At 40.4% G+C, this 26,869-nt stretch overlaps 1 protein-coding gene across 1 annotated transcript in view; it reads right to left on the bottom strand.

The window, feature by feature from the left end:
* Positions 1-26,365, bottom strand: part of CDH13 (cadherin 13) — a 434,526-nt gene extending 408,161 nt beyond the window's left edge. The window contains exon 1 of the mRNA XM_042821675.1: positions 26,224-26,365. Within this exon, the coding sequence (XP_042677609.1) occupies positions 26,224-26,268 (45 nt within the window). The 5' untranslated portion in view covers positions 26,269-26,365. The remainder of the gene's footprint in view (positions 1-26,223) is intronic.
* Between the last annotated feature and the right edge of the window lie 504 nt (positions 26,366-26,869).

Here is a 26,869-nt window from a genome sequence, read left to right as displayed (position 1 = left end):
CTGTTAATATGTACTTTCTCATACAGGTTAGTATTTGACATCAAAGCTCCCTGAAGTATCTCAGCCAATGCTCAGCATCCCAAGGGTCCTGTGACTGTGACCCAGCCCGTTATTTTCCAGGTGCTACATGAGTTACCTTCCTGCTGCTGTAAGAGATGCCTCGCTAGAGAAATGCAGACCAATAAAGATTTTAGCCCAAGAAGTCTCTTCCAGCTTACAGGCCACTGAACTGAGAAACGTACCAACACATCTACTGCCACCAATTCAGACCTCTACCAGCTCAACATCTGCTTGTGCTTCACATGTGTATTTCAGCAGCTCCTTCCCAGTGAGCAGCACCTGAACTCAAGTATAGGAGTTTCTGCAGGAGTTATCCTTAAGAAAACAAATACTTTTCATCTGCAAGATAAACTCTTCAGCAAAGAACAATAAACAGTTTTCTCCACTTCCAGTTCACAAAGCATATTGTTCATTCTGAATAAGAAATCTGGATCTAATTGTTTATAAATAACCACAGCTTGTGGAATTCAATGGTGCTTTGCTTCCTAAAAGTGTTCTTTCTTTATATGATGTCTCCACGTTAGCTGTATTCATTCAGATTACAAGCTAATGGAGGCTGACAGCACTAAAAGGCAGGCTGACCTCTGGTATATTAGCTGGAGATGCATCTCACATCATAAAATAGAATAAAGGGTCATGCCTTTAAGTGCCACAGCAGAACACAAAAACAGGGAAAACAACATATTTTTTTACACCAGATTTAAAGAGGCCTTTGATAGTAACATTTTATCTGAGCTGTGAAATAAGTGACACAACATCTAACAACAAAGAGCTGAAAAATCCTATGTACTGAAGTCACAAACCACATAGGACATTTAACAAGAATCACAGCAAGGAGGAGAAAGTGTTAATTATGCTTTCTTTCTCTCCTCTCTGACAGTTCAAATAGCCACCAGAAAGCCATAGGTATTTAACTTAGGCTCTTAAATCTGAATACATCCCTTTCTCCTATCTTGCTCTCCAAGTTGTCTTCTATTCACTAATTGGTAAGTGTCAGAATGAAGAAAAACAGAAAACCCTGTTAGAAAACCTGCCTGTGAGTTAATACAGGAAGTGTCATGAGCATGCACAAGAGAATCAGCTGCAGAGTCAATATCATGAATATTTCCTACTAAATTTGCTCAGATTGATCTACTGCCTCAAGGAACACCCTGGGATTTGACTTAATATCCATTACTTGGATGCGTGGTAGTTCGGTTCCTGGGTTGGGGCATGTCCATACACTGACACAGAAGGAAAACACGTGCCTTGGCTTCAAGTCTAGGATACAAGAGGTCATTGGACCAGGCGTATAATAAGATAGCACTGATTTGTGTTACCTGCAGATAACTCAGAGCAATCACTGATTTATTTATTTGATGCATTACAACAGAAGAGAATTTGTAAAGAATAGTGAAGCAAAGATTATAAAGCAGTCTTGCAAATAGCATCTCCCAGGCCAAAACAGCAGCACTGGAGAAAGTATTTGTATCAATTGCTAGAGCAGCCTTTAAGTCTAAATTTACTAATGAGATTCAATAGGCCTTATTCACTGCTACAAACACTCGGAGAACTTGCTGATTCCTTTCAAAATGAAAACATCATAACATACATCGGTAGAGTAGAATGGCCTCCACAATAGCAGCCCTCTTACAGGAGCACAGATGCTGTAAAGTTGGAAGCCTGCATTACCTTGCTCAGAAAAGAAAGCCAAATTCAAGCCCTATTAACTGTGAGATGCTATTACACCACAACACAAGCTACAGCAGCACTTAGGAAATTATTGAAATTGCAGTTGATGCAATTTGTCATCAAAGAACGAGAATGAAATACAGGAAATGAAAGACATAAACAGAAATGCTGACAATTAGGTTTTCTTTTCTGGTCATCAAAAAAATACTTTCAGTTCACAATCATACCAGGGAGTCTCTTCCCTTGCAATATATAGTTTATATCCTTCCCATTTTTAAAAGGTACAATAAAGCCACAATCCAATATCAGTTTGTGAGATAAATGCACCCATGAGGAGCAAGGAATATTTTGAAGAAGAGTACTACAGATAGTGAGATAAGCAGAGTTGCAGGCTGCTCAGAGTTGGAAGAGGCTGCTATCGCAACCTCCTGCTCAAAGCAGGGCCAGCTTCAAAGCCAGCCCACATTGCTCAGGGCTTCATCCAGTTGGGATTTGAAAAATCTCCATAATCTCCCCAGTTCCAACAGAGAACCACTGTATTACCTTCAGCAGAGCTCTCCTGATTTAGGTGAATTAGAATCTTACAAGGAGGAGCTTTGCTTTCTTTGGCTGAAATAGATTAGGAAAGCAGCCATAAAAAAGAAAAAATTTGACATGATGACACTTGGCATGCATGCCCTAGGTGAAATAAATCTTTGCCATCTTAACCTGTTTCTCTTGCAGGCTTGAGGTTAAACAGCCCATGCAGAAACAACCATTGCCTTTTCACAGGGTTATTGGTTACAAAGAACTGGAAAGGTTACAGCCTTATGAGTTCCAGATTCACCGCCCCAGAACGTGGGAGTCTCCAAGGCATTTGTGCTGTTCCCCACATGGGGAATGTCAGGAACAACTGCAGTCCAGAAGACCCAGTACATAAAAAAAAGGGAATAAAAAACCACAGTGGACAAATGCTTGCAGACAGCTGGTGCTCTGCAAGAGCTCTCAGATTATCCCAGCTCCTACCCCTGACTGCTCCTTGGCACGTTTAGGAATTAGCACTGGACAGGAACTATTCCCAACAGGCATTCTTCACACAGAGTAAGAGGATTTAATACTGTAGACACACAACAGCAAGGTAGTTGATTTGTGACACAGTCCTAAGCATGTATGTGAATAGCTAATGACAGCTTAAGAGTTGCTGGAAGACGTAACTTTTATCTGGGGAGTCTTAGTAGACTTAATACCCACGAATTAATTTCTCCTTTTATTATAACCCAGCCCTTCTCTGACAGAGGATCAGCCTTTTCAAGTGACACAGGAAGATAACAAGGTAATGTTTTCATGTCCTCTTTACTTTCCTTGTCTAACGCCAAGAGAATTTATTCACAATCTGTTTCATCTTCCATCTAAAGGAGGCTCAAATCCATGCTTTTCTCCTTCTCAAGAGAGGACTCTAATTTGTCAGTGTGGACGAAAAACTCCTGTTCAAGCTGCAGCAGCTCTGTCCTGGTGATGGTGTTGTTGCATTTGCTATTTGAAAGAGCATTGTACACCAAACCACTAAGATTCCACAGCAAGAGAATCCTCTTGCTTGAGATCCTGCAAACACCTTGAAATGAACACAAGAACAATACAAGAGCTTGTGTATTTTACACATGCATTCAAAGTGACAAGATTTAGGTCATAGTTGTGGTGAACTTCCTAGTCTTTAGAATAAGATGTCATACAGAATTGTTAAGCAATTGATTAGATTAAGATGAATTAGATTAAATAAGAATTCAAGTATCATCATTTTGTTTTTAGGTAATAGGCTTAAGGTGAAATCCTGGCATAGTGAGGCCAAGGGATTTTAACAATCATCCTACAGGGAATTAGAATGTCATCCATAATGAATTACCATTCAAAATTGCTGATATTTAGCATCCCCCTACAGCATGGGGCTATAATTATAAGTTATTTGCACTTGAACTTCCTTATTCTGATGGAAATTTACAGGTAAAAAGATCCTGAATCAGCCATCAAAATTGTCACTTTAAGAGAAAATAAGAAGGAATTTTTCTGGTTGAACGTGCCTAAATGTGTCTACACAGCCACAGATCATCTTATGCTGCAACAAATATATTTGGACTCATGGTAGGCACAGATGAAGTTGCCGGAAGGGTGACTTTTAATCACTGCAGGAAATAAACAAACATCAAAAGAAAACCAATGCTCCAGACAGAAATAAACTTCATTGTGCTCGTGTTCTTAAAGAGTCCTCTTGTGTCCTTCCTAGGAAGTGAAATGAAAAAACAGCCAGCCAGCATCACAGTTAACTGTTTGCCCTCGTCAGGAATCCTTATTGTGAATACAGAGTGAGAAAATCTATTCATGTGTCAGATATCTTCAACATTATTCTATCCTTGAAGTGATATCATTCAGTACAGGCACAGCTTAAACACCAGTGGATAAATGGATTGCTAGAATATTGGTGCCTTAAATGGAATTCGCACCCCAGAGGAATCAGCGAGGAGGTGAAGAAGAGACTGAAAAGAAGTAAATGCCACGTGTAGCTCTTCAGTGCTCTGCAATGCTTCTGAGATCCGAGTCTGCAGCTGTATAAATTCCATCATTGACTTTGGAATGATCAGGATCTGCTACAAGTCAGGTTATTTTCACTAACAATTCTACTCACAGGAGCAAATTTAAAAGGAACAGTTTATAAAGACATATCAAATGAACTGATACTTCACTGTGTGCATCCAGCTCTGCCACACATGATTGTTCCTATTGCTAGGGATGTCTGCAATACCCTAGAATGAGTAATACCCCTGTCATAAACAGTGACATTCTCCATGTCAAGGGAAGCCTGAGCAGGTACAGCTGATGCTACGTCATCTCATCCTCAGTGAAGAAATGTAACTGGTGCCCTGGGACAGAAAGAGAAGCCCTGAGATGTGAAACTTGAGAACTGAGGGCAGTTGGGTGGTATTACAGGTTGCAAGGCAAACCATACAACCCAACAGTGTTTGCTCTGCAGCCCACGTGAGATTCAAAGGAAACGCGTAGGCTGCATCGTCAAATTAGAACAGGTCAGTAAAAGAAGCGTACTGCTGAGAAGAAAAATACTGTTGTCACCTCAGTTTCATCTCATTTTCAATTTTTTGTTTATTGTTTTTCTTCTGGTGCTCAAAGAACAGAAATGTAATTATATGCACATCAGCGCACTCAAAGTGCTGGAAAATTTCCCATATAGGAGTAGGGAATGACAAGAAGTTCTGTGATTTGTTAAGGCTGTGCTAACAACATGCACACCTGAACCAAAACATTGGTGTATTGAAGGACTATGATTCATTCTAGGAATTCTTTTAAACTTCTCATTTTCTTTCAGTGTAGTTTTTTGTTTGTTTTTTAATATAAATACACCACTTTTCCTAATCCAAAAGATTTCACTCACTCCACTTTTCCTAATCCAAAAGATTTCACTCACTCCTTTGATCTATGCACATTTTGAACAGTAGCTTGTCTTCAACTCACCCTTTCTTCTGACCAGGCCTGTTTCCTGGTGCACCTACAAAGCCAGTACTTCCAGGAAAATTAATTCTGACAATGGGTAAAATCATGTTTTGTTTATATTTCAGGTACTAAGCAGATGCTACTAGATATTGCTACCAGATGTTCTAGAATTATATGCAACATTATGCTCAATTTTAACTTTTACAAAATTACAAGCTAATAAAAGGTGACACTGCTATAGTCAAATGATTTATTAAAGGAAAAGCCATTAAATTCCTTTTAAGCTTCACCACCCCACTACCCCAAATAGCTCATCACTGTATACATCAGTGAACAGATGCAAATGTCTGTACCATTCTGAGATTTCAGTATTCTCCCACACAATAATTATATATCCAGATGCCTTTTGCTCTAACAGCCTCAAACACATCTGTCCATCTTAACCTAAATGCATGGTAAGCATTCATTTCTTTAGCTGCCTGCAAGAGGACACAAGCCTGGAATTCAAACCCATGTCAGGATCATCTTTTTCTGCCACACAGATGAACTTGCACACAGATAAGGACATTTTATGCACTGGAAGCACTCTGAATCTAAAGATTGGAATGATTAACTAACATACAAAAGTTTGAAGTACTGCATTCAATTGCATTTAGACCTCAATTTCCAAATCACTTAAAAGGCTGCAATGTTTGTTGCCATGGGATGGGGTTTTGTTTGCTTGGTGCTGATGGGAGGAGCAGGGGAGCGGGATTTTTGTTGTCATCATTTGGTTCCGTTTTTTGTTTGTTTTTAATATATGAAGTGCTGTACCCTGATGGTGAACAGAAACTACACACTTGATTTTGTGCAGGCTCCCCAAGCTGAAGTCACAGGGCAGCACACGACAGCCAGTGCAGCCAACATCCCTCCCCATCCACCACTGCAATAAACAGAAGTAACGTCAAATAGGAGTGACAGCCAGTAATTATGGAACTGAAAAATTGTTGTGGATTCTTCTGTATCAATGAAGCCACGCACAAATATAGAAAATCTAAATAGCTCCTTCCAATCTTCTAACAGGAAAATATGCACGTTAGCTGATCCACAGATTACTCTAGGGGTTTGTATCAAGCTGCACCTTGGCTAGGAAATTAAATAGCCCACCTAATGCTACCCTAGCACATAGCAGCAGAAGGTTCTCATCAAGTAAAGCAAATCAACTCAATGCTTATGAGAGCACCCATGGAACAACATGAGGAAAAAGAAATTTAACTCCAGCAGTTAAACAGTTTATACTTAAGTGTGCATGCACTACTGCATAAATTGTACCCAAAGCACATAATTTGGAGAGAAAAAAAGAACAAACACTAGAAAGGAAAAGGAGAAAGGAGAAGGGAGATCAGCCAGAAACCATTATTTATAAACTTAGATATCTAACTCCGAGTTAAAGCATCCCAGCCTCGCTTCTCTGAGGTCGCAATAGCCACACAATTTACACAGCTGAGCATCTGGCTCTAAATATCTCACTGTTCAAAATTCCAGTGTGCATCCTTGCGTAGCAGAGCTTCTCTGACTAATCACGCTAGAGGTAACCACGTCTTAAGTGTGTAGTTCTAAATTGAGTAATATTACCATTAATAACAGAGCCTAATTAAGACATCTATAATGTTTTTAATGAGAAAAATTGAAAGTCCTTCTGGAATTTTTCCAGCCGAATTAATTCTGAGGACTTTAGACGTTATTACAAGTAATGTTACAGGAATGAAAATTAGGTCTAAATTAGGACATGTCACTGTATTTAAACAGGAGGAAAAGGAACTACGTTCTGTTTCCTCCTCTATATGCCAGTCTCTGTTATAACATCTCACCGCAGGGGAAACGAAAACAGCTTTGTGATCTGCTCTAAGCTGCTCTGCATATAGTTGTTCTGATGCATCTCTAAGGTCTGCAAATATTTTAACACTTCCATTTTGGTCTCTTTTTCGCATTTCTGATCCATACTCCCTTGGTGCAAATATTTCCAAAAAATCCTGAAGTGTCACTCGCTTTGGTTTGTGTGGGCCCAAATACTGTTGACTCTCATTTCCATGATTTGTGCTTGTTCAAACAAGAACTCCCTCTGTAACCCTGCATGTGCAAGCAGGGAACACTTGTGCAGAGGAATATCAGCTACGATCTGCTAGAACTGTACAGGAAGGGAGGAACCTGCATGGACCAAAACAGTGCTCTGTTAAGACAAAAGTGAAGCACTTTAAAGGCTACCCAGCACGGTGAGTCCTTATTTGTACCCCTCATAGACCAGATCTACAAACTGCTATGCACACATACCTGCCTTGCTGTTGCCTTTTCCTTACAAATACTTCCATGTGAGTTTAAGTTAGTTAATTTCATACAAGTCTGCTACATGGCTGGCTTATGCTGCCCTGAAGACTCAGAAAGACACCATCCCTGTTCTTCAAAACGACTCATTTGAGCACTTGCTTTCATACCGGGGATGAGAGTTTGTGTTCAAGAATAGACAAATTCAAAACGTAAGAACAAAGTCATCCCATGATCTGACTGGGTTTTATACAAAGATCTAAGACTTCATTTAGTGGAACTTGAAGTGAAACTCCAATCTTAAGGCATAAGTTAAGAGGGGGAAAAAAAAGCTACAACTATTAGTGTTGGGATGAAGAAAAGCCACCGCAGTGTGACAAAAGCCATGAAATTCACCTTTCATTTTTCCTGATCTACACTGTGGGTATGATCCTACAGGCAATATTCAGGTACACCTTCACATGCACATCTCTACACAAACACACATACATACACACACACAGCATTCACATAATTGGAGTACCTTCACATTTCATTTCACCTCTCAACCATAAAGTGCTCCACCACCCTCATCTTTCAGATTCCAAAACTCAAACTGGAATTCTGCAATTTGCCGTGCCTTAGTAAACAGAAATGCAATTGTGTACATTTCAGGCAGGGCAGCTAATGAGGTTGTTTGTCCTTGAAAGCAGACACTGCACAAAAAGTGCTCTTTATTTATTTCTTTTGAATGCATTTTACTAATGCTGAGAAGGTTTTTAGTGCTCAGATAATATTTTGAATAGGTTTATAGCTTTCAACAATTAGTTATGAGAATAGCAAGGACATTTAGACATGTATATTCCCTAAAAGCCTGGGAGGCTTACCCTCTTCCAAATCAGTTTTGTATACAAAATGCCAGCTTAATTGAATTGTAAAGACTCCTCAGAGAAAGCAAATCTGATTTCTATCTTCTGTTGATACCATAAATATTAAAAGCAGAAAATAAAATCCTTATCTGTTACTGATACATGACAGATACATATCTGGAATTTTTGGAAACATCAGAATTATCACTCTCAAGTATAATGCCAAAAAGATGACAATTTTGTAAAGCAATGCTTGATTTTTAGTCTTGCAATTTAAATGCTGCATTCCTCCAAATACAAAGAAGTCTAAGTAAAAAATGTTAGTATTAAACTAATATATGCATATGACTGCCATAAATGTAAATTCCTACTTAAATATTTAACCCCCATATAGGCCATTATTACTGTTTCTTACTGAGTGTTTCACATACTGAAGCCTGATAGATAACCCAAATAACTAATTCTTAGCTGTTAGCTTTAAGCTCTGCTTCAAAGCTTGCTATAAACAAAATCCATTTGCAGTATTCAGCCGCAAATTATTTGATGCATGATTTCTAGTTCGTATTTCCCTCCAAACCCTAAATTATTGTATATTTCAAGGCTACACAGGACGCTATAGACAGACAGAAGACCACCAACGTGTTCATGCAGGGAAGTCTGGGCAGCCAACACTTCCCACTCATTCCTCCCTTGGACCACATCAGGGGAAACAGCAAACTGCAGCCAAGAGTGCCTTGGAAAGCACCTTGAGCTGCAAGAGAGAAAAGAATGTAGTCTCTGCCCCACCACTTCACTGAGTTGTTGTATGAGCTTAGAAGCAGGTAGGTGAACACGTTCTGGAGAAAGAGAAAACTGCAGTAATTTGTTTTTTCTTGTAGAAGGAGAGAAAGAAGCATTTCTAGCAGACCACCTCCACTCCTTCCTTTGATCACATCTCTCCTGCAGGCAGCACATGGAGACACGGGGACCTCATTCTTTAGAAGTTTAAAACATGACAGAAACATGCATCCAGCAATTGCCACATGTGCTACTGAGTGGTTCCACGATGTATTGCTAAGAATGCCTACATTTTTGTTCTATGATACCCAAATATCTTTGCTCATAAATACCTATGAAGGTAACAAAGGAGGGTGACCTTAAAAGGGAGCACAGCCTGATGATTTTAGTAAGCCTGTGCAAGATGAGGCCTATCCAGCAACAATAAAGAGCAGCTCAGACAGAAGCCAGCAGCCCATCTGCAGGTCTCACACTGATCACCACATAAAATATTTTTCAGTGTCTGATGATCATAATTTGGTGAGCAGAGGGTATAGAATAAGTGTAGGAGAAACAAGGGGACTGGTAACATGAGAAATCTTTTCCGCTTTTATTCTCAGATTTGTAATCATGCAACTCACTTTAAAAGCTTACAAGCTCTTAATTTAAGTTGTCAAGCAAAGAAAATGATTGAGCGTTCCCAAAGAAATAAAAGAAAAAGACAAGACAAAACTAGACAGGAAGAAGGAAAATATTCTTCAAAACACATTGATCTCCGTGTTATTTTACTTTCAGTACAGCATGGATGTCAACAATGTATTTCAGATTATTGAACAAGAACAAAATGATAAAAGCAAAGCTTCCCCTTCGGGTGAAGTCATTCTGTTAACTATAATTCCCCAAGCATGCTAAAAATACATCTTCATTGTCACAAGATGACTGCAACCTATCTTTAAGGCAAGGATTAAATGTTAGCAGTAAGATAGGCTGCAGAAATGAAGTAGATGTATCTTAATTCTAAAAAAAATAAATAAAATAAAATCAATCTATTTACTGCAATTAAAGTTTTAGTTGTTCTAATGCACAGAAACAGTGCAAGACTCTTTGCAAGGCTTTCCCCCCCAACAAAGCATGCTGCTCAGGGCTCTCAGCATGAAGGACAATGAGCACTGACAGGTGATTTGGGGCTCCCAAGCTGCAACTGCCTCTTTTGCTAAAGGCTTCCCACAGGACTGCATGAGCTACTTCTGTTGCTTTATACTTGAAGTTTATCCCTTCCTTGATAGGGAAGGAGTAACCTTCCCTTTTGATAACTAACTTCACAAAGAAGTTGAGAAAACAAAAGTCAGTGATTCAGTAGCCTAAGGAAAGGAAGGTCCCTTCCTTATGGTTTTCCTAACAGCCAGCAGTGCAGTTCTGCCTTGGAAAATTCATCCACTAGGTACGCTTAACTATAAGAAATAGCTATAAAATGCAATTTAGAAGAGGCAGCCCCAGAATAAGTCCCTGTCTTTCCCTGTTTTTGCACTGCAATCCACCCCAGGGCCTGTATTCATGCAAATCCTATCCAGCTTGGATTTTGCAAGATGCAAGCACCTCACCATTAAGCCAGCCACCAGAGGAGAACAGTGTCCACTCTTTGAATCTCAGCTCATCCAACTCTGAGCTGTGCTCTCAGTTATATCCTCGAAAGGACAGAAAAGCTCATGGCTTAATTTCTAACTCTTCCAAATGCTAGCACCTTTTGACTAAGGACTTGTTTTTGCAGTTTCTCATTTATCTGCTTCTGTCTCTCTGGAGCCAAGATATTAAAATCCCTTTCTGATTGGCCTCCAGCAGTCCATAAAAATCTTACAGTAAATCCTGCAGCTGGAGACACACTGCTGGTACTGGCTGGATGTGCTAGAGAGCAAAATGAAATAAATGTCCACTGTAAGAAATAGCATTAACTTAGTTTCACAGAGCATTTAGAGTCTTCGATTACTTTCGGTTTCCCATGGTTTATAAAGCAACTTGTGAAAACTTGTGAAGTTCCCTGCAAAGCAGAGTTGTTGCTCCCTGCTATCAGACCAAGCAGCAGTGCAATCAGCCTGGCAAGTTTACTCAACCTCTGGCAGCCCTGCAGATCTTATTCCAGGAGGGTCTGACAGATGGTAGCTGGCCATCTTGGCACACTCTTTATTTTAAATTCTACTCTAGAGAGGCTTCTTACTATTAGGAATCAAAGCCCTTTGCAAATAGAGAAAACTAGGCAGAGGCATGCTAATTAGGCCTCACAAACCCCTGGATAGGAGCATTATCTTTTTAATCATTACACAAACACACAACAGCCACAGGTCCCTAGGCTGATGCTGCAACCCTGAGATCTCCACACAAGTCCATTCGCAGAGAGATATATGTGGACACTTTTAGTTTACAGTGTGCTTCCTTTTTGTATTAGTGACACAGTTTAATGTTGGACACATTAGGGAATGTTACAGGCAGCAAGCAAAGGGTTAACACTTTCCAAAGTGCACTTACAAGACTGTTCTGACATTTCAAAAGTTAAGAGGAACTATTCTTAGCTGTGTCTAATAATATTGCAGTTTCCCACCCATGGAATCTGTGTGCAATCCTCCATTGAATTGGCAGCCTTTGGTGGTATCACTGCCACATGATTTGAACCAGGCAAAATTCAAAAACATTGCCATAGCACTGTGTAGCCAGCCTCAAAATATCTTCACCGCTCTTGGGAGATGAGTGATCCCTTTGGAATTGGTTTTTGGAACTGTAAACTAATGAATCACTAACAGCTTTAAAGTAGACAAAATGTATTGCAACACAGCATGCAGTGCAGCAGAACTGAAGGAAATCTGTTTACAGTGCTTCAACAGACACTTGAAATCAAGATGCTCAAGAAGGATGAGGCTGTTAAGAGGAAAAAAACCCAAAGTTTCAAGTGCTGTGAGCACAGTTACCTCTTCCATGGCCAGCAGCCACCTTTGGTTCCAGAAGTGTGTTCTAACCCTCCAGGGTTACCAACCAGCACCACACGTCAAGCAGCACCTTGATCCACATGGAAACACAGCTAGGGACGGAGCAAGAACGAGCCCTCCTCTGGGTCTGCTTGTGTTTGTGCTTCAGGGATAAGTACCACAATCAGAAATCACTTCTGTCACACAGCCACATTCACAGCTTAGACACCGCAACCGCGACCACAGCTGCCTGGAAACCTTGTCAGCAAGACTTATGCTATATTTGGTAATGGGACAAGGCTAACCCCAAACTTCTACTCAAGCCAAGGAGCAGCCTTGTGCTCACAGCTGGTGGGAAAAGGCACTGTTTTGCAGTCCAGATTCCTGGTGAAGCAGCACAGCCTGGAGAAGCTCTAAAAAACGAAGTTCACAGGGACAATTGCTGGGCAAGGGAAAAGGCAAAGCTTGCAGCTCCCAACCTAAGCCACAGCTGTTTCTTAAGAAAGCTCCCTGCCCTACATTTGTCCAGTCAAAGTTGGGCTGTTACACAGATAAGTTGCCTTGAGTTAGGAAGAGACTAAGCAAAGAGAAGTGCAGCTCTGAAAGCAGCAGTTAAAACCTCATCTGCAAAAGATGGCAAGTTTGATGTTGTACTGGTTATCCAGAGTATAATTAAATATTTGCAACAAAGAGTTCCTATGAATAAATACCAAGAGACTCCTTGCTTGAAGGATACCAACTGCAGTCACACTCTCTTGCCTCCCTTTCAGCAAGAAGTGTTGCCAATAGCACTGAACAAAAGCAGAGATTTGTATACAGGTACAAACACAGCTGATCAGGTAGTTCACTGATTCACAACAACATATGAAAGAAAGGCAAATTAAAAGGCGACTTGGTTATTATATAAGTGGATTGTTGAAGATCTGCTATTAAAAAATTTAATGTAACCATACCCACAATGAACCAAGAAATAACAAAGTGGGATGAAAAGCAAAAAATTTTTCTCCCTGCTGCACTGAGCTTGACCAGTATATGTGAGGCAGAAGGGTACTACAAGTAAATCAAGAAGGAACACTGTTTTCATTTTACCAGCTTCTGACCCTAGAAAGATATCCTAATTCCAGTACACAGGTCACAAAAGTAGGCATAGAAACGCCATACTGGAGATGTATCCTCTACCCCAGTTGCTGCATGGCCTTCTCTCCCTCCCTCGAAGAGGCTTAAGAAAAAAATGTACCCTTCTCAGTCTAAAACCTGTCCCCACCCCCAGAGCCTGGCACAAAGCTCTGCACACTGTGTACGCCTCTTGCTTACAGGCTGCAAAAGATGTACTGTGTGTACTTCCTCTGCTTCTAAAACAAAGGAATGTGCTCACAAATCAGAAACAGTTTTACGAGGAAGAGGAGGGAGAATCTTCTGTTCCCATCATATTTTGAGCCATACTGAGAACCCCACACATTCCTCAGCAGCAGTCACGGCATGAGGAGCAGCAGCATAACAGGCCTGGCATGCCCCTGACTCAGCCACTATGCTATTTTAAAAAACCCAGCCCTTCCAGGACGGGTTAGCTCAGGGCAAGGCAGCGCCCTGCTGGGGATCCTCTGCACCACTGGCTGGGCAGAGACATTGACACCATACAGAGCCCACAGAATTACTTGCTTTTTAAAGCTGCCCAGAGCAGTATGAAGGGGAGGTGGCACCCAAGCTAAGCAAGACTGTCAGCTAGCTTGGGAGCAAGACATAGCTCCCAGCCACAGTTCAACAAGTCAGGGCCCCGCACCACCCCTGTGCAACACACACAACTTCAGTCTAGAGATTGTGGAGGAACCTTTCCATGGGTCTTACTTCTGTATTAGTACCACTGATATAAAGTGACAGTTGCAGTGATACCTACACTTGAAGACAGCCTCCTTCCCATCAGGCAAGCAAATCAAGACCAGCATACTGGTTACACAGGCATCAAACAGTAAAGATTTTTCGGATGCAGCAGACCTGAGCTACAGTCACTGACCCAGAGAAAATCAGAGCTGACTTGAACCTCTACTCCAGTAGGTTCCCACGTCAACTCACATCATCCTGTACAATAGGCCTCAGTTTCAGAAGCCCCTGTGCTACCAAGGCTGCCGAGCAGGAGTAAGAATGTTAGTTTGCTCACAATCTTTGCAGTTTTTCACAGAATCACAGAAGCACAGAATTGTAGGGGTTGGAAGGGACCTCCAGAGATCATCGAGTCCAACCCCCCTGCCAAAGCAGGTTCCCTACAGCAGGTCGCACAGGTAGGCATCCAGGCAGGTCTTGAACATCTCCAGAGAAGGAGACTCCACCACCTCCCTGGGCAGCCTGTTCCAGTGCTCCGTCACCTCACCGTAAAGAAGTTCTTGCACACATTGGTGCGGAACTTCCTATGCTGCAGCTTCCAGCCGTTTCCCCTCGTCCTGTCTCCACTCACCACTGAAAACAGTCTGGCCTCGCCATTCTGCCCCCCACACCTTAGATATTTATAGACCTGGAGCAGGTCTGTGCAGTTTTTCTTGCACATGTTTTGAGTAACTTTTTTCTCCCTATAATTTCGAGTATTTTAGAATGTCAAATGTATTTACACTGTGTTCTCTTGCACTTCACATGAATCATGAGTCATGCAAACACCACAGAAATACAGTGTCAGAAACAGACCTATTGTACATGAATTGTACGTTCAGTTGTCAGGGGAGAGTTGTTCCATTTTAAGGACAAAACAACCTGCAGAAACATTATGGCTAGTTAGCAAACATGCCAAAAGTCGTGCTCTTTTCTCTTTAATCTTTACTCTGCAGCTGACCTCCAAAAGATGTCAGAAGATACATAAAATGGCATGGATCTGCAAAATGGTATTAACAGAGGTGAAGGAATGGTGGAGAAGGATAAAAATGCCATAATATCCAAGCCTGTCTCACAAAACATCAGAGTACTTCTCTTATAATTGCTGGTCCGTAATACTCATTTCAGCAAGGCACTGCCTACTCTTAGCTTGTTCTGGGAATTGGCTCTCCTTATAATGCCAGAAACCATAAGAGCTGAACTCTCCCAAGCCTCTCTAGAACACATTTATTTCTACTGGTATTCAGTTAAAAAGTATGCTTGTGTTACATGTGACACCTGGGAAGTGACCTAGTATGCATAAAATCTTTTCAGACTCTAAAAGAAGTGATATGCAAACAGTTTAAGGAGAAACTCCAAGGTGCTGTCCTGCAATGAAGGCTGCTTTAGCCTCACATCTCATCCCCATTCAGCTTGCTGTTCTCTCCTTTCCCACTCTCTCCCCATCCAAGTAGTCAATTAAAGGAAACACATTGCCTAGGTTTTATTTCACCTACACTTGTAAAAAGTTTCTCAGAGAATCAGTAGAATGGATTTAATGACCGTGAGCACAACAACGCTAAACAAGCAGACAAAAATATTGTCCATTAAGACAAAGCATGCAGCAAACAAAAATAAAGAAGTCCCACCAAAACATAAAATGTAGAAGAGACGAATTCTGTGGCCTGGCAGCTAATGAATGCTTAGAGCCAGGGAAAAGATACAATGTTATCAAGGGATTAGATTTCCTGCCTCCTGTAAATTAGTATGTAATACATACGACAAAAGTGCATAAAAGAAAGCACCAGCACCACTGTTTCTTGTTGCTGACAACAGATAGAAGCAAAAGCACTGGATACAAGTGTCAGCCTAAACTAATATGTAGGATTACTGAATTTCCATATCTTCATTTAAACACGGAGTCACTCTCTATTCCAGTGTATGTCTGTTAACTGCATGACAAACATATTTTCTAAATGCTAACAGCTGTGAACAAATTACAGGACATTACATTCTTTCCTCCCCATCCCCCCTTTATCCTTCTTTTGTTTTCCCTTCCAGCTGGAGTGGTAAGGTTTGATCCTTGTTCTCATATTCTTCAACCAAGGAATGGGGCAAGAAATTCAGCAGCTATATCAGCAAGTTTATTACTACATAACAACCCAGCACTTCGGGCTCTTCAAGAGACCAGCAGCTTAAAACCATTACCAGGTAAATTCAATACTTCCCTCCAACCGCCAAGTGCAGCTAGAACTAGAATGCCTTACAGAAAAGAGGAGAGTTTTAAGATGTCTGTGGCCCAGGCAGTGCTTCAGTGGCAGAATATTATGGGACTTTTTGTTTATTTGCTTGGTGCATCTGAACTTACCAAGAAATGTGAGAGGTTAGTACGCAACTATTGATAGTATAATGTGTACAGTTGCCTATCTACCTACATCAGTGAAAGATTGCAGTTAAATGCTGCACTATCTCTAGGCAATCTGAAGTTTACCCAGTGGAAAAAAAAAAAAAAAAGCAGAACCTATTTAAGATGCTAAAGGAACGTGACTTTGCTTAGGTGCATCTGTTTTTCCTCATGCTGCAGGGAAACCCATCATCTTCTGAACTGCCACTAAAGAAAAAATCTCATCTATAGGTGAGTTCTATAAGCACAAAGATTAAAAAAAGAAGAAAGAAAGAACAGGGAGTAAGTTTCCAAAAAGAGCCTGCTGATGTTCATCTAGGCAACAAGTTAAAACAATGTTGTGTGAATTATTCATCCTTTAAATGCTTCCGTCACCAGAAGTTCTAGAAGAAAAAAAAAAAAACAAAAACTAAAAGCACTCAGACTACCTGATTCTTTATTTTATTTATTTATTTATTTATTTATTTTGTGAACAGACAAAGTAGAACAGAGAAAAGTAATCAAAGAAGGAAATTACAGCTGTGCTGATGCTTCCAGCCAGCCTGGAGGTAAGGCAGTGAGAACTGCTCATGCTGTGCGTGATCACTTTTTTCTTTCTCATACAGAAACCAGAAGTCAAGAACAAGTTTGAAAAGCAGCTTTGTTCAAGTTTGAGTTCTGGCAGACAACCAAGTCTGTTTCTATTTGAGCCATATTCCTTCAGCCACCCATAATCAATGTTTAGTACCCACACACAGTAAATAAGAAACAGGTTCTCTGCTTTTATGCTTGTGAAAGAACAAATGCTTTGAAAATTACATTCTTCGAAGCCAGTGTGAAAAGATTGCATCCTTATTTCAGAGGAACGTTATCAAACAGGAGGAGGCGGTTGTTCCACAGTCAGAGAACAGCTTTTAATAGTCCAAACAAGTCTACAGTTTCTCATATTTTGGGCTTGCAAGAAAGAGTGTCTCCCCTCGATCCAAAAAAACCCAATGAGATTTTAGGACAGCAACATCATGCTTCCAGCAGGTAGGCATAGAATTGGAACAGCCATGACAACGCAGCTCATCGCCTACAAGAGCAACATAGGCTTCTGGCAGCTCTGCCACTCCGGTATGTGGAAGGAAGGAAAGACAGTGTTCCCATGATATCACAGTGATATCATGTTGATACCATAACAGACTGGAACAGACACGGCTGAGGTGGAAAATACTCCACCTCTGAGACGATGTCTCACATTGGGGTGGAAATATCTGACACTTTTCCTGTACCCAAGCATTAGAAGCACAGCTGTATGTACATTGTCTGACATCTACCCAAACCCACTGCCGGCCCCATCCCCTCCTGTTCCAATGGAGGGTTTTGCCAGCAGCCATCATGTAAGCTCTACTGATCAGCAAGTACATATTTTCCTTACGCTTAGGACAACTCAGTGCAGTTATGGTTAGCTAAACACTTTCTTTTTATAGCTCCTCTGTATGCAAAAATATAAGCTGTATAGAGATAGACAGTTCTTTGGCAAATCATAACTAATTATATTCTTGAGAGTTGAGCAGGGTTATTAAAATAATATCATGAACACCAGTTGCTGATTGGCCTAAAGACTGAATTTATTCCGGGCTCCCTCCAATCAGAATTAATCTTTTGATAGCACAATGAACTGTCACTTCTGAATCAACACCAGCAGCAAAAATGACAGCAGCCTGCATCATTACTCAACTAAGATAATAGAACTAAAGTCATTGGAACAGGCAGATGTTGGAGGATGTCTCCCATTTCAGAATAATGTTCCTGTCATAACTCAACATTTATTTTAGGGAAGCAAGGATAAATTCATTACTATTTGCAGGGTGCTCAGATATAACAGTAATAGGAGCCATGTAAGCTACCAATACAAAGACAGTAGAAATGCACATGGTATCAATACTAACCATCCTTCACCTGGATGACACAAAGCAGGGCAATGCAATCAATCCATGCCTGCCAAAGACCTTTTCCTGTGTTAGTGTGCACAACAGTAATCTGCCATTGCAAACTCAATGCTGAAGGGATGTGCAAGAGAAGTAATTCCCACACGATGCAGTATTCCATGCTTTATTCCTAGCAACCTTATTTTCCAGTAGCGTGTTGTGTCTGAAATCATCATCTAAAAAGCTGTTTGCCAGATTGCAGTAATCAGTATTCCCAACGCACAGAACGATGCATTTCTGCAGCGATAACCAAACTTCATAGATACGACAATTAGGAACTACTACTAATGACATTTAAAACTGGAGACTGCATTCTGCATGATCATTTCTAAATGACATCTTTTAATTTAAAAGATCAGAAGAAAATAACGGTTCCGTAAATAGAAGCAAATGTCAGGCCCTAATCTATTTCAGAACAACAGTTACACCCAGCGCATGGGTGTTGAAAGGTGTACATCCCATTACTGCTGGGCTTCAAGGACCATCTTACATCTTTGACCCACTGCATAATATCTCCTGCAGTGGTATTCTGGTGATTGAGTGTGTTCTAACTGCTTTGGTATTCAGATCAGAGTTCTGTATTAGTAAATTAACAGGATTATCGATATTCATAAGCCAAGATTAATGGAGTTCATAGTCTGGTTAGTTCAATCAGATCATGAATTACGACAAGAAGACATTTTCAAAGAGAATAAAATCACTTAGCCTGACACCAAATACCATCTTCAAATAGTAGACTAATATAAATACCCAGAAACTGAGTTTTATGTATAGTTCTATTTTAATTTCATTCTCATTTTTCTATACATTCACAGGTTTTTCATTCTGCATTTCACTTAGATAAGAATGACAGATAATATCCAGGACTTCCTGGCACATGCAAAGCCAGTTATCATATGTTGGCAGAAGGTCAAACTGAACACCTTTTAATTTGGCCAGTTATCTAGCTACAGAATGACACAAACCTGGAGCTGAGTGCCATTCCTGCCACGTAGCATGGTTGGAGTTGCTCAGCTTCCTCCAACAAAGCTCAGAAACAATGGATTTAATGGGGAGGGAAATACCCATCCAATTCTAATGGCTAATTCTGTTTCCTTTCACTTAGAGAGCAAAGTACCAGATGCTCTAGATTTCCTGCTTTGTCAACTGTAGAGGAGTATTCTGTTCAGCTCTCACATTCTGATATAGCTGTTTGTTGCTTGATAAAAGGTGGTTCCCCAGGGAAAACATAGGAGTGTCTCTAGAGAAATGGCCAGTACCTTATTTGGAAGTAGAAGAACTCAAAGCCTGTGAGTTTTTCTAGGAATAATTCCAGATTTTTGGAACACTGCTCCCAGGACTTCCTCTGTTCCTCAAGATACCACTAATTGGCTCAAAGTTGAAGTGCGCCTATTACATTTTAACGACCATCTTAAATAAAGAAAATTAATTTATAGCAATTCATTTCTTCCTTTTTATGGAAGCTACAGGGAAAGCCACCAGCATTTATTCAATTCAAAATGGGTTCAAAATCCCCTACATTTGACTCTGCTCAGAGAGACCTTACTTAAAAACTCTTTGAGCAGAAACCCTTCTTAGAATTCCAACTTACGCCAAGATAATGTAAAGAAATTGATTGACTATAAAGCAGATGAGCCAATTATCAGTGTGTTAAGTATGCTCTAAAATACCTTTTCCTCCGCAGTGATTGAAACAAATCTTAACGTGCTAACAACGATTTTGTGGATTGAACTGAAACTGAAGTTATTCATCGTCCCTCTATCTGTGGCACGGATATTTGTTCTTTCAGTCATGTGGCAGACTGCCATTAATGCACAGCATCAATACTCCTCCACCTGGGTTTCCAGCTTAGCTTGCTGACTTTGCATTGGAGCAGATAAGGAGCACTCACTACAAAACTCAAGAGGAGAAACAAGGGCTAACCTTCAACAGTAGTTTTCAGGACACAAATAATAATAGCTGAAAAAATCTCACAGGTATAATCTAAATATTTGTAAGTGGGCATATCTTATATCCTGAACTGAAGATGTAAACCTGTAATTTGCTCCGTCTTTCTAAGTATTTTTTTGCACACCATATTAAAAATGCTGTGACAGCTTAATGGCCTAGAACCTGTGGTTTTCAGCATTTTAAGTTCTTGTTATGCACAAAGTTCATCTGCCCTGACCACTTACAGACATTAGCTTTTGGAAATATATACTTGTACTACCAACAGGAAATTAAACATTAGCTTTTCTAGAAACCTGTGAATTCCAGAGAGCTGCATCTGAGTGCTGAAATTTGAGCTCTTTAAAAGCTTGAGAGTGGATGTTCAGCTCCCTAAAAAGCAGAACACCTTACAGATATCAAAATAGACATCCGTACATGGATGTTCACAGATATCAGTAGTTATTTAAATACTTTAATCAGCTTTTCCAAGTGGTTAGAGATACTGATAGACTGCTGTGTGCTGAAAAGATTCACTCCTCCCCACTCTTAATAGCACATACTTATTTTAGTCTGTTCCAACCAGTTCCATCAAACCAAATCTGAAATTCCCCCCCCTTTTTTTTTCAAGCAAGGAAAATTAATGATGCAAAACATAGTAGAATATTGAATAAGTTAGCACTGGAATGACTACCTTACATAGAAAACAGTAAGGATTTTAAAGAATCTGATTTTTCCACCTGGTAGAGAATACAGTTCACATCATAACTCCACACTGAAACAAGCAGAAGGCAAATTTCCAAGACCTTTGAATAATGAAACAGTGGTTAATAAAGCAAATCTTATTTTTCCACTCCTCTTTGGTTTTTAATATCCTACTGATTTGTATCTACTAGCTGCAGGACACACAAAGTAACAGAAAAGCAGTCTCCCATCAGAACAGTGCCATTGATCTAGCGATCAGGGCAGGGCACAGTGTGACCGTGTAACTGTGACCAAGAAATCTGGCATCACCCAGAGTTACCAAGTACCATGCATGTCCCACTTAGTCTTCTGAGCATGGCCTATCCTCCTTTCTGTCTCCTCTCCAGCATGCATGGTAGATTGTCTTTTTTTCTTCACATTGGTTAGAATACTAGAGATACACTAAGAAAGTGGATTTGGTGCTGGTGTCTGTCAAAGAGGGAAGGAAGAAGGGATTTCTATGAATTGACTGAAGCCCCACCACCACTCACTAACCTCATATTTCAGTCTCAAGTCCCAGGGCTCTTCTCCTTCCCAAAAGTTTTATGCTGGCTTAGGGACTCAGATGTCTGAGTCCATAACTTTCACATGCATGCAAGTACATCCCAGCAGCTAAAGGCAAGAGATGTTCCTCCACACAGTAATGCAGGAAGAGTTCAACATTAATAACTCTGTTTTCTAGCTTGTCTCTACATGTTAATAAAATGTTAAAAGCCTACTTATCTAGTCACTAACAGGAAGAAAATGAAAGACAGAGCTTAATATCTTCTTGAATAGTCACCACAGTTGCTATCTACATAGATTTAATATCTCCTGTTGCACTAGACTACTGAGATACCTTTTAGAAATGCTCATTTCTTAGTTGACAAATGACTAAGGATCAAGTCAACACCCTCCAATGGATTAGGGCACACATCGCATACAACAGAATTACATTTTTTCTATTTTTGACTATCAGAAACAAAATACATTGTCTGAACTCCCTCTTGAATAGAAAAATAGCATCTCAAGTAGTACGTAGAAATGCAGGTTTAATTGTAATGCCATAACTCACAGAATTTCATGAGTAGTTTCACTCACCTATCATAGCACATCCCCCTTGTTTGGCAGTAAGGAGTCTGGTCAGATCTGGATAAGAACAGCTTTCAATGGTTAGAGCTGTTGCCCATCACCAGACGAACTCAGCAGGGGCCAACCTTCCCTTCAAGGCACCATCTAACAAATGGTAGAGCACAACTGCTGGAATGGTTCTGTGCTTGGGAGACATCATCTTTTGGAGGAGATACTGCAGAGGAAAATCTTTGACTACACAACCCAAAAAGAGATGGCCTGTTCACAGAATGCTCGACAATACCGAAGCATTTTACATAACAATCGGCAATGGAATTTCACTAATGCTTCTAAAATCATCCTTCTAACAACTCAGATACAGCACAACAGAAACAGCATGCTTTTCCTCTGGAATTCTGCAATCATAAGTAATCTTAAAGTAAGTACCAATAAGATACAAGGGGGAAACATTTGGTCTGAATTTCAGCATAATCATTAACGTTATTCCAAGAGACATTGTGAGCAAGAATTTTCCTTTTTCATGAAGCTGGTAAATTCCTCTTGCTTTCAGTACCTTTGTGTCAGCTTTCAGGCTGTGCATGGAGCCCTCTTCTGGAGAAATTCGAAAAAATGAAAGCTTAAGAATGCAGCAGTGTGGTCTATGCATTTGTGGACAGTTTTAGGACTAATCTTCTCTATTCACTATAAAGACAAGCTTGTAAAATCTACACATTTTACCCAATTCACTTAATTACAACCCAGCAGAACATCACAGTTACAGTTAAGGCCATCAAAAATAGCTTTTCCTCCCCTCGTCCAAGCTTCACTCAAAACTGTTGTGTTGAATTCATCTGCCTGCATGAAACATAAAGCATACAAAGCTCGGAACAAGTTTCATTGTAGAAAAATAAAAACATTCTACATGGGCCTTAGGAAATATTCCTTGGGAAAACACACAGAAAACAAACCTGACTCAACAGATTCACAAATCTGTAGGTATTTACTGTTAACTGCACGTTTTATAGAGAAATGCACAAACTACCAGAGGATACTCTGTTTGATTGTCAACTTCAGATCAATAAAGCTGCATATTATAGATAAGCTCTGTAGTTTTACAGGTGATCATGAATTAAGGGTGTGAAACATATATCTTACACCACTACTTCAGTTAACGCTCAGTTTTCCTCTTGGTGAACGCAGACAAACTGTCAGTAATAGTGCTGGCTAAGCCTCTGATAAATAAAAATGTTTATCAACCACCTGTTTAATACAATTTTTAATCAACAATGCATCCCATTGAGCATGTGTACGTGAAAAACTGATGCCCTATCAATATCTTTATCCTTTCATGGCTTTGAAAGACGAGTTTTCTAGATTTAACAAATACAGCTGAATTAAATGCAGATTAAAAACACACAGACCAGAAGTTACAAGTTTTACATCCTTCAATTTAAAAAAATATATATATCAGAAGAACAGAAACACATAAACATTCCATTACTTTCAGTTCATGCTCCATTACTTTCAGTTCATACTCTCAAAATCTCACCAGATATCTCTGAGACTTTTTCGTACACTGTAAACTTTGTCATCATTACTCTGAGATGAAGTTCTTCCTATCCTCTGCTTCCACAGAAAGTATTGCATTACTAGATTGCTATTGCTCAGAAATCATTTTATCAAAATTGAGCTTTTCTTGTTCCACTAGCACTGTATTATAGCAATCATTATTGCTACTACCGAGGAAAAAAAAATAAAAAAGAAAACTTATGAGAAATCCCAAAATGTGTTACAACTACTATACAGCCAGATGGCTGCATTTGTTTAGTATGTTGTTTCTCACATTCTTCTGTTTACTTTTCCTGTCACATGCAAGTTGTGCATGTGGTGTGTCAAAGAGAAAAGCTGAGCAGCATTTCAGTAATTCCCTTTTTTCTTTATCTAAAATGTCATCATTTTCACTTCGTACTGTAACCTGTCAACACTCAGCATCCTCACTCCTGAAGACAGATTTATGTACATTTGCTTATTACAACTAATTCATTCCTCAACTCATTTACTCTTAGACACAGTATATAAAGTGAACTTGGAACTGTGTTAAATTACCATGTCTAGGCATTGATAAACGAATCTGCACATGCTAATAAAGTGGGGTGTGGTTTAAACACATAAATACAGAGCAATGCTAAAGCTCCACAAGCTGAGCCCTGCGGGTACTCAGACTTGCCTCAGCCAAGCAAGAACAGCAACTCTGAAGTACTGCTGAAAGTTATCAATGGAGTGCAGAGTTAAACTGTTTCCAGAATCCAGGGTTCTGCACTTCGTCAAATTTTAAGTGATTACTGGTATTAAAACTAAAAATTAAAAAAACAAAACAAAACACGGGCTATGTGGTTTACTAGGTCTTAGAAGTCTGTCCCCCTCTTTATCATAAACATTTTCCTACAAGGGACCTTAAAAAAAAAAAAAAAAAAAATCCAAACTCAAGCTGAAGAAAACTGAAAGGAAAAGAAAAATAAGAACAAGAAAAGACAAGTCTCGGAGAATACCAACCAAACTGCAGTTCATCAAGGGGGGCTCAAGCCCAAGGTCAGGGGCACCAGCTTGGTGTACCCCCTGGTTACCCCACTACCAGGTGCCCCCTCTCCCTAAACATATTGCCTCCCATGGCCAGCCCTGCCAGCCCTGCTGTCTGACCAGCCTGGGTGTCAGCCCATTTTAACAACTTCTCTGCAGAAGCCTTTTGCACACCCCTAGCTCATCCCAGAGGCTCTCAGCCTTCCCTGGGCAGCAGCTTGCATGCTGGGGTTCCCCCTTACATACACACACAGCCCCTGCCCCAGCTGCTGGGGTGGCCCTGCAAGAAACTCCGCATACATGCTGCTCTGGGACCTCAAACTCATCCTTCTCCAGTACATTCAGGCACCGTGCCTACAGCCCAAAAGCAGTTGCTTTCATTTACTGCACTCACTGAAGCAGGACTGTAACCCTGAGCCCACCCAAATGCCTCTGTGCTTGCTCACATGAGCTCCGATCACGGAGTGCCTCACTGTCTTGCAGCTTCAACCACCCACCAGCGCCTGTCCTCCAAATCTGGCTCAGCCAAGACCCAAGTATGCCCACCCAGACCCACAGCTTGTCTGTTATAGTTCACATGACTGCTGCTCACTTACACAAGCACCCTTGGTGTGCCTCCTCTCAGCAGCAGAGCTCTTCCAACATTCACCGTTCTCTGCTCTTTCTTCTATTTTGGAAAAGCAAATTAAATTCTTTCTGGAGATTGCAGTTGCACAAGCACCAGTGCACAGACTCAGGAATCCCAGCACTACTTTGACACTAAAATCTACCAAATCCCTAAGGGTTAACAAAACCACTCGGTCACCAGTCAAAAAGGAATTAACTTTTATCTCCACTCAGAGCACAGGGTGCCAGTGCCACCATCACTAAATGCAAGAGTTTACAAAGCTCCTAAGACAAAAGAAAGAAAGGCATTTATGCTGGACAACAAAGGATTCGCAAACCTCCCAGAGCTTCCAAAAAGTAAGCCCTGAAACAGCAGCAAGAAGAAAAGAGAGCAACCAGAAGGTGTTGAGAAGTCAAAGCCCTGCGAGACCCTTTGCTTTGACAGACAGCAGCAGCGGGGCTTTAGCAGCTCTGTGTTTTTAAGGCTGGGTGTTTTTTCCTCTGCTTTCTGGCAGAGGGGGATCTATTACATTTAATAAGAGAAAGGCTACATAGTAAGTCATTAACAGTAATACACATCTATCAGGAGAGAGTACGGGAAGGGAGCCTTTTGCAAGGTCTGATTTTATTTTTCCTCTGCATTCTCCCCTCCCGTTTTTAAAAAGCAATAAATAAAGTGGGCTGCCTATAACAGCCTATCTGCCTACTACCCGGCAAAAGCCACAGAGGAAAGAGGCAAATCAAAGTTGCAGCATTTGATATGACAGAAAATATTGCTGCTGCAGCTGCTACCGAGACACTTGAAAGATTCCCCCCCACCCCCCCCCTCTCTGAAAGGAAACAAAAAAATGCTGTATATCATACAGCAAATTTCTTGTAATTGTAAATCAGGCAACTATGAGATACTACATTCCTAGCAACTGGCTTATAGCAGAGATCTTGCATCTTTCAACAGTAATTCAAGCAATATATAATTACACAAATCAGACGTGAATTACAAATACTTTCAAATCCAAATGCACAAGAGAAAGAAGAGGAACAAAAAAAAACACATTTCTTACCTGGGACAGCAGAAAGGACAGAGTAAGTTGAGTTTTGTGCTGCATTTTGCCAGACTAGAACGTACCAGAGGCTTTTTCATTCATGCACTCGGCTGCACTGAGCATATTTTCACTGTGAAACAGCCTTTGAGAAGAGACTCTGCCTTGAGAGCCAGCCAACTTCCCAAATAGATCAGCAGCATCATCACTAAAGCATTGGATAGAGTCTGATGACCAGAACCAATGGCTTTACAAGGATGATTTCTTCACAAAGCATCCCCATTTTGCATCACACACATTGGGCAAGCACCTCTCACAAACACAGCACCTTTAGAAAGCATTTTGCTTTGGTGTATTTGTGTGTTTAGTTTCAGTCTAACAAATCACACCTTGCAGATCTCAACAGTATTTTCCCTTTTAGAGAATTGAATTGCAGAGAGGAATAAGAGGAACTCTGAGCAGCGCTGCAAAGATGTTCTCTTTATTAAAATGTTAATAAGGTGTGCTTTATTTTCAATAAATAAATAAAATAAAAAAAAAAAAAAAAAAAAAAAAAAAAGACCACTGCAGTTTTAGTTACTTCTAAGCCTCAGGAGCAGAAATACAGATTGTATTTTATGTTTTCCCCTCAATCTCACAAATCACAATGAAGACAGATCAATTCTAA

This window comes from Centrocercus urophasianus, unplaced genomic scaffold (genome assembly GCF_019232065.1).
Source record: "Centrocercus urophasianus isolate 14NV4802_14NV808 unplaced genomic scaffold, USGS_Curo_1.0 seq_2, whole genome shotgun sequence".
NCBI lineage: Eukaryota > Metazoa > Chordata > Aves > Galliformes > Phasianidae > Centrocercus > Centrocercus urophasianus.
This window is presented reverse-complemented; position numbering and strand designations above follow the sequence as displayed.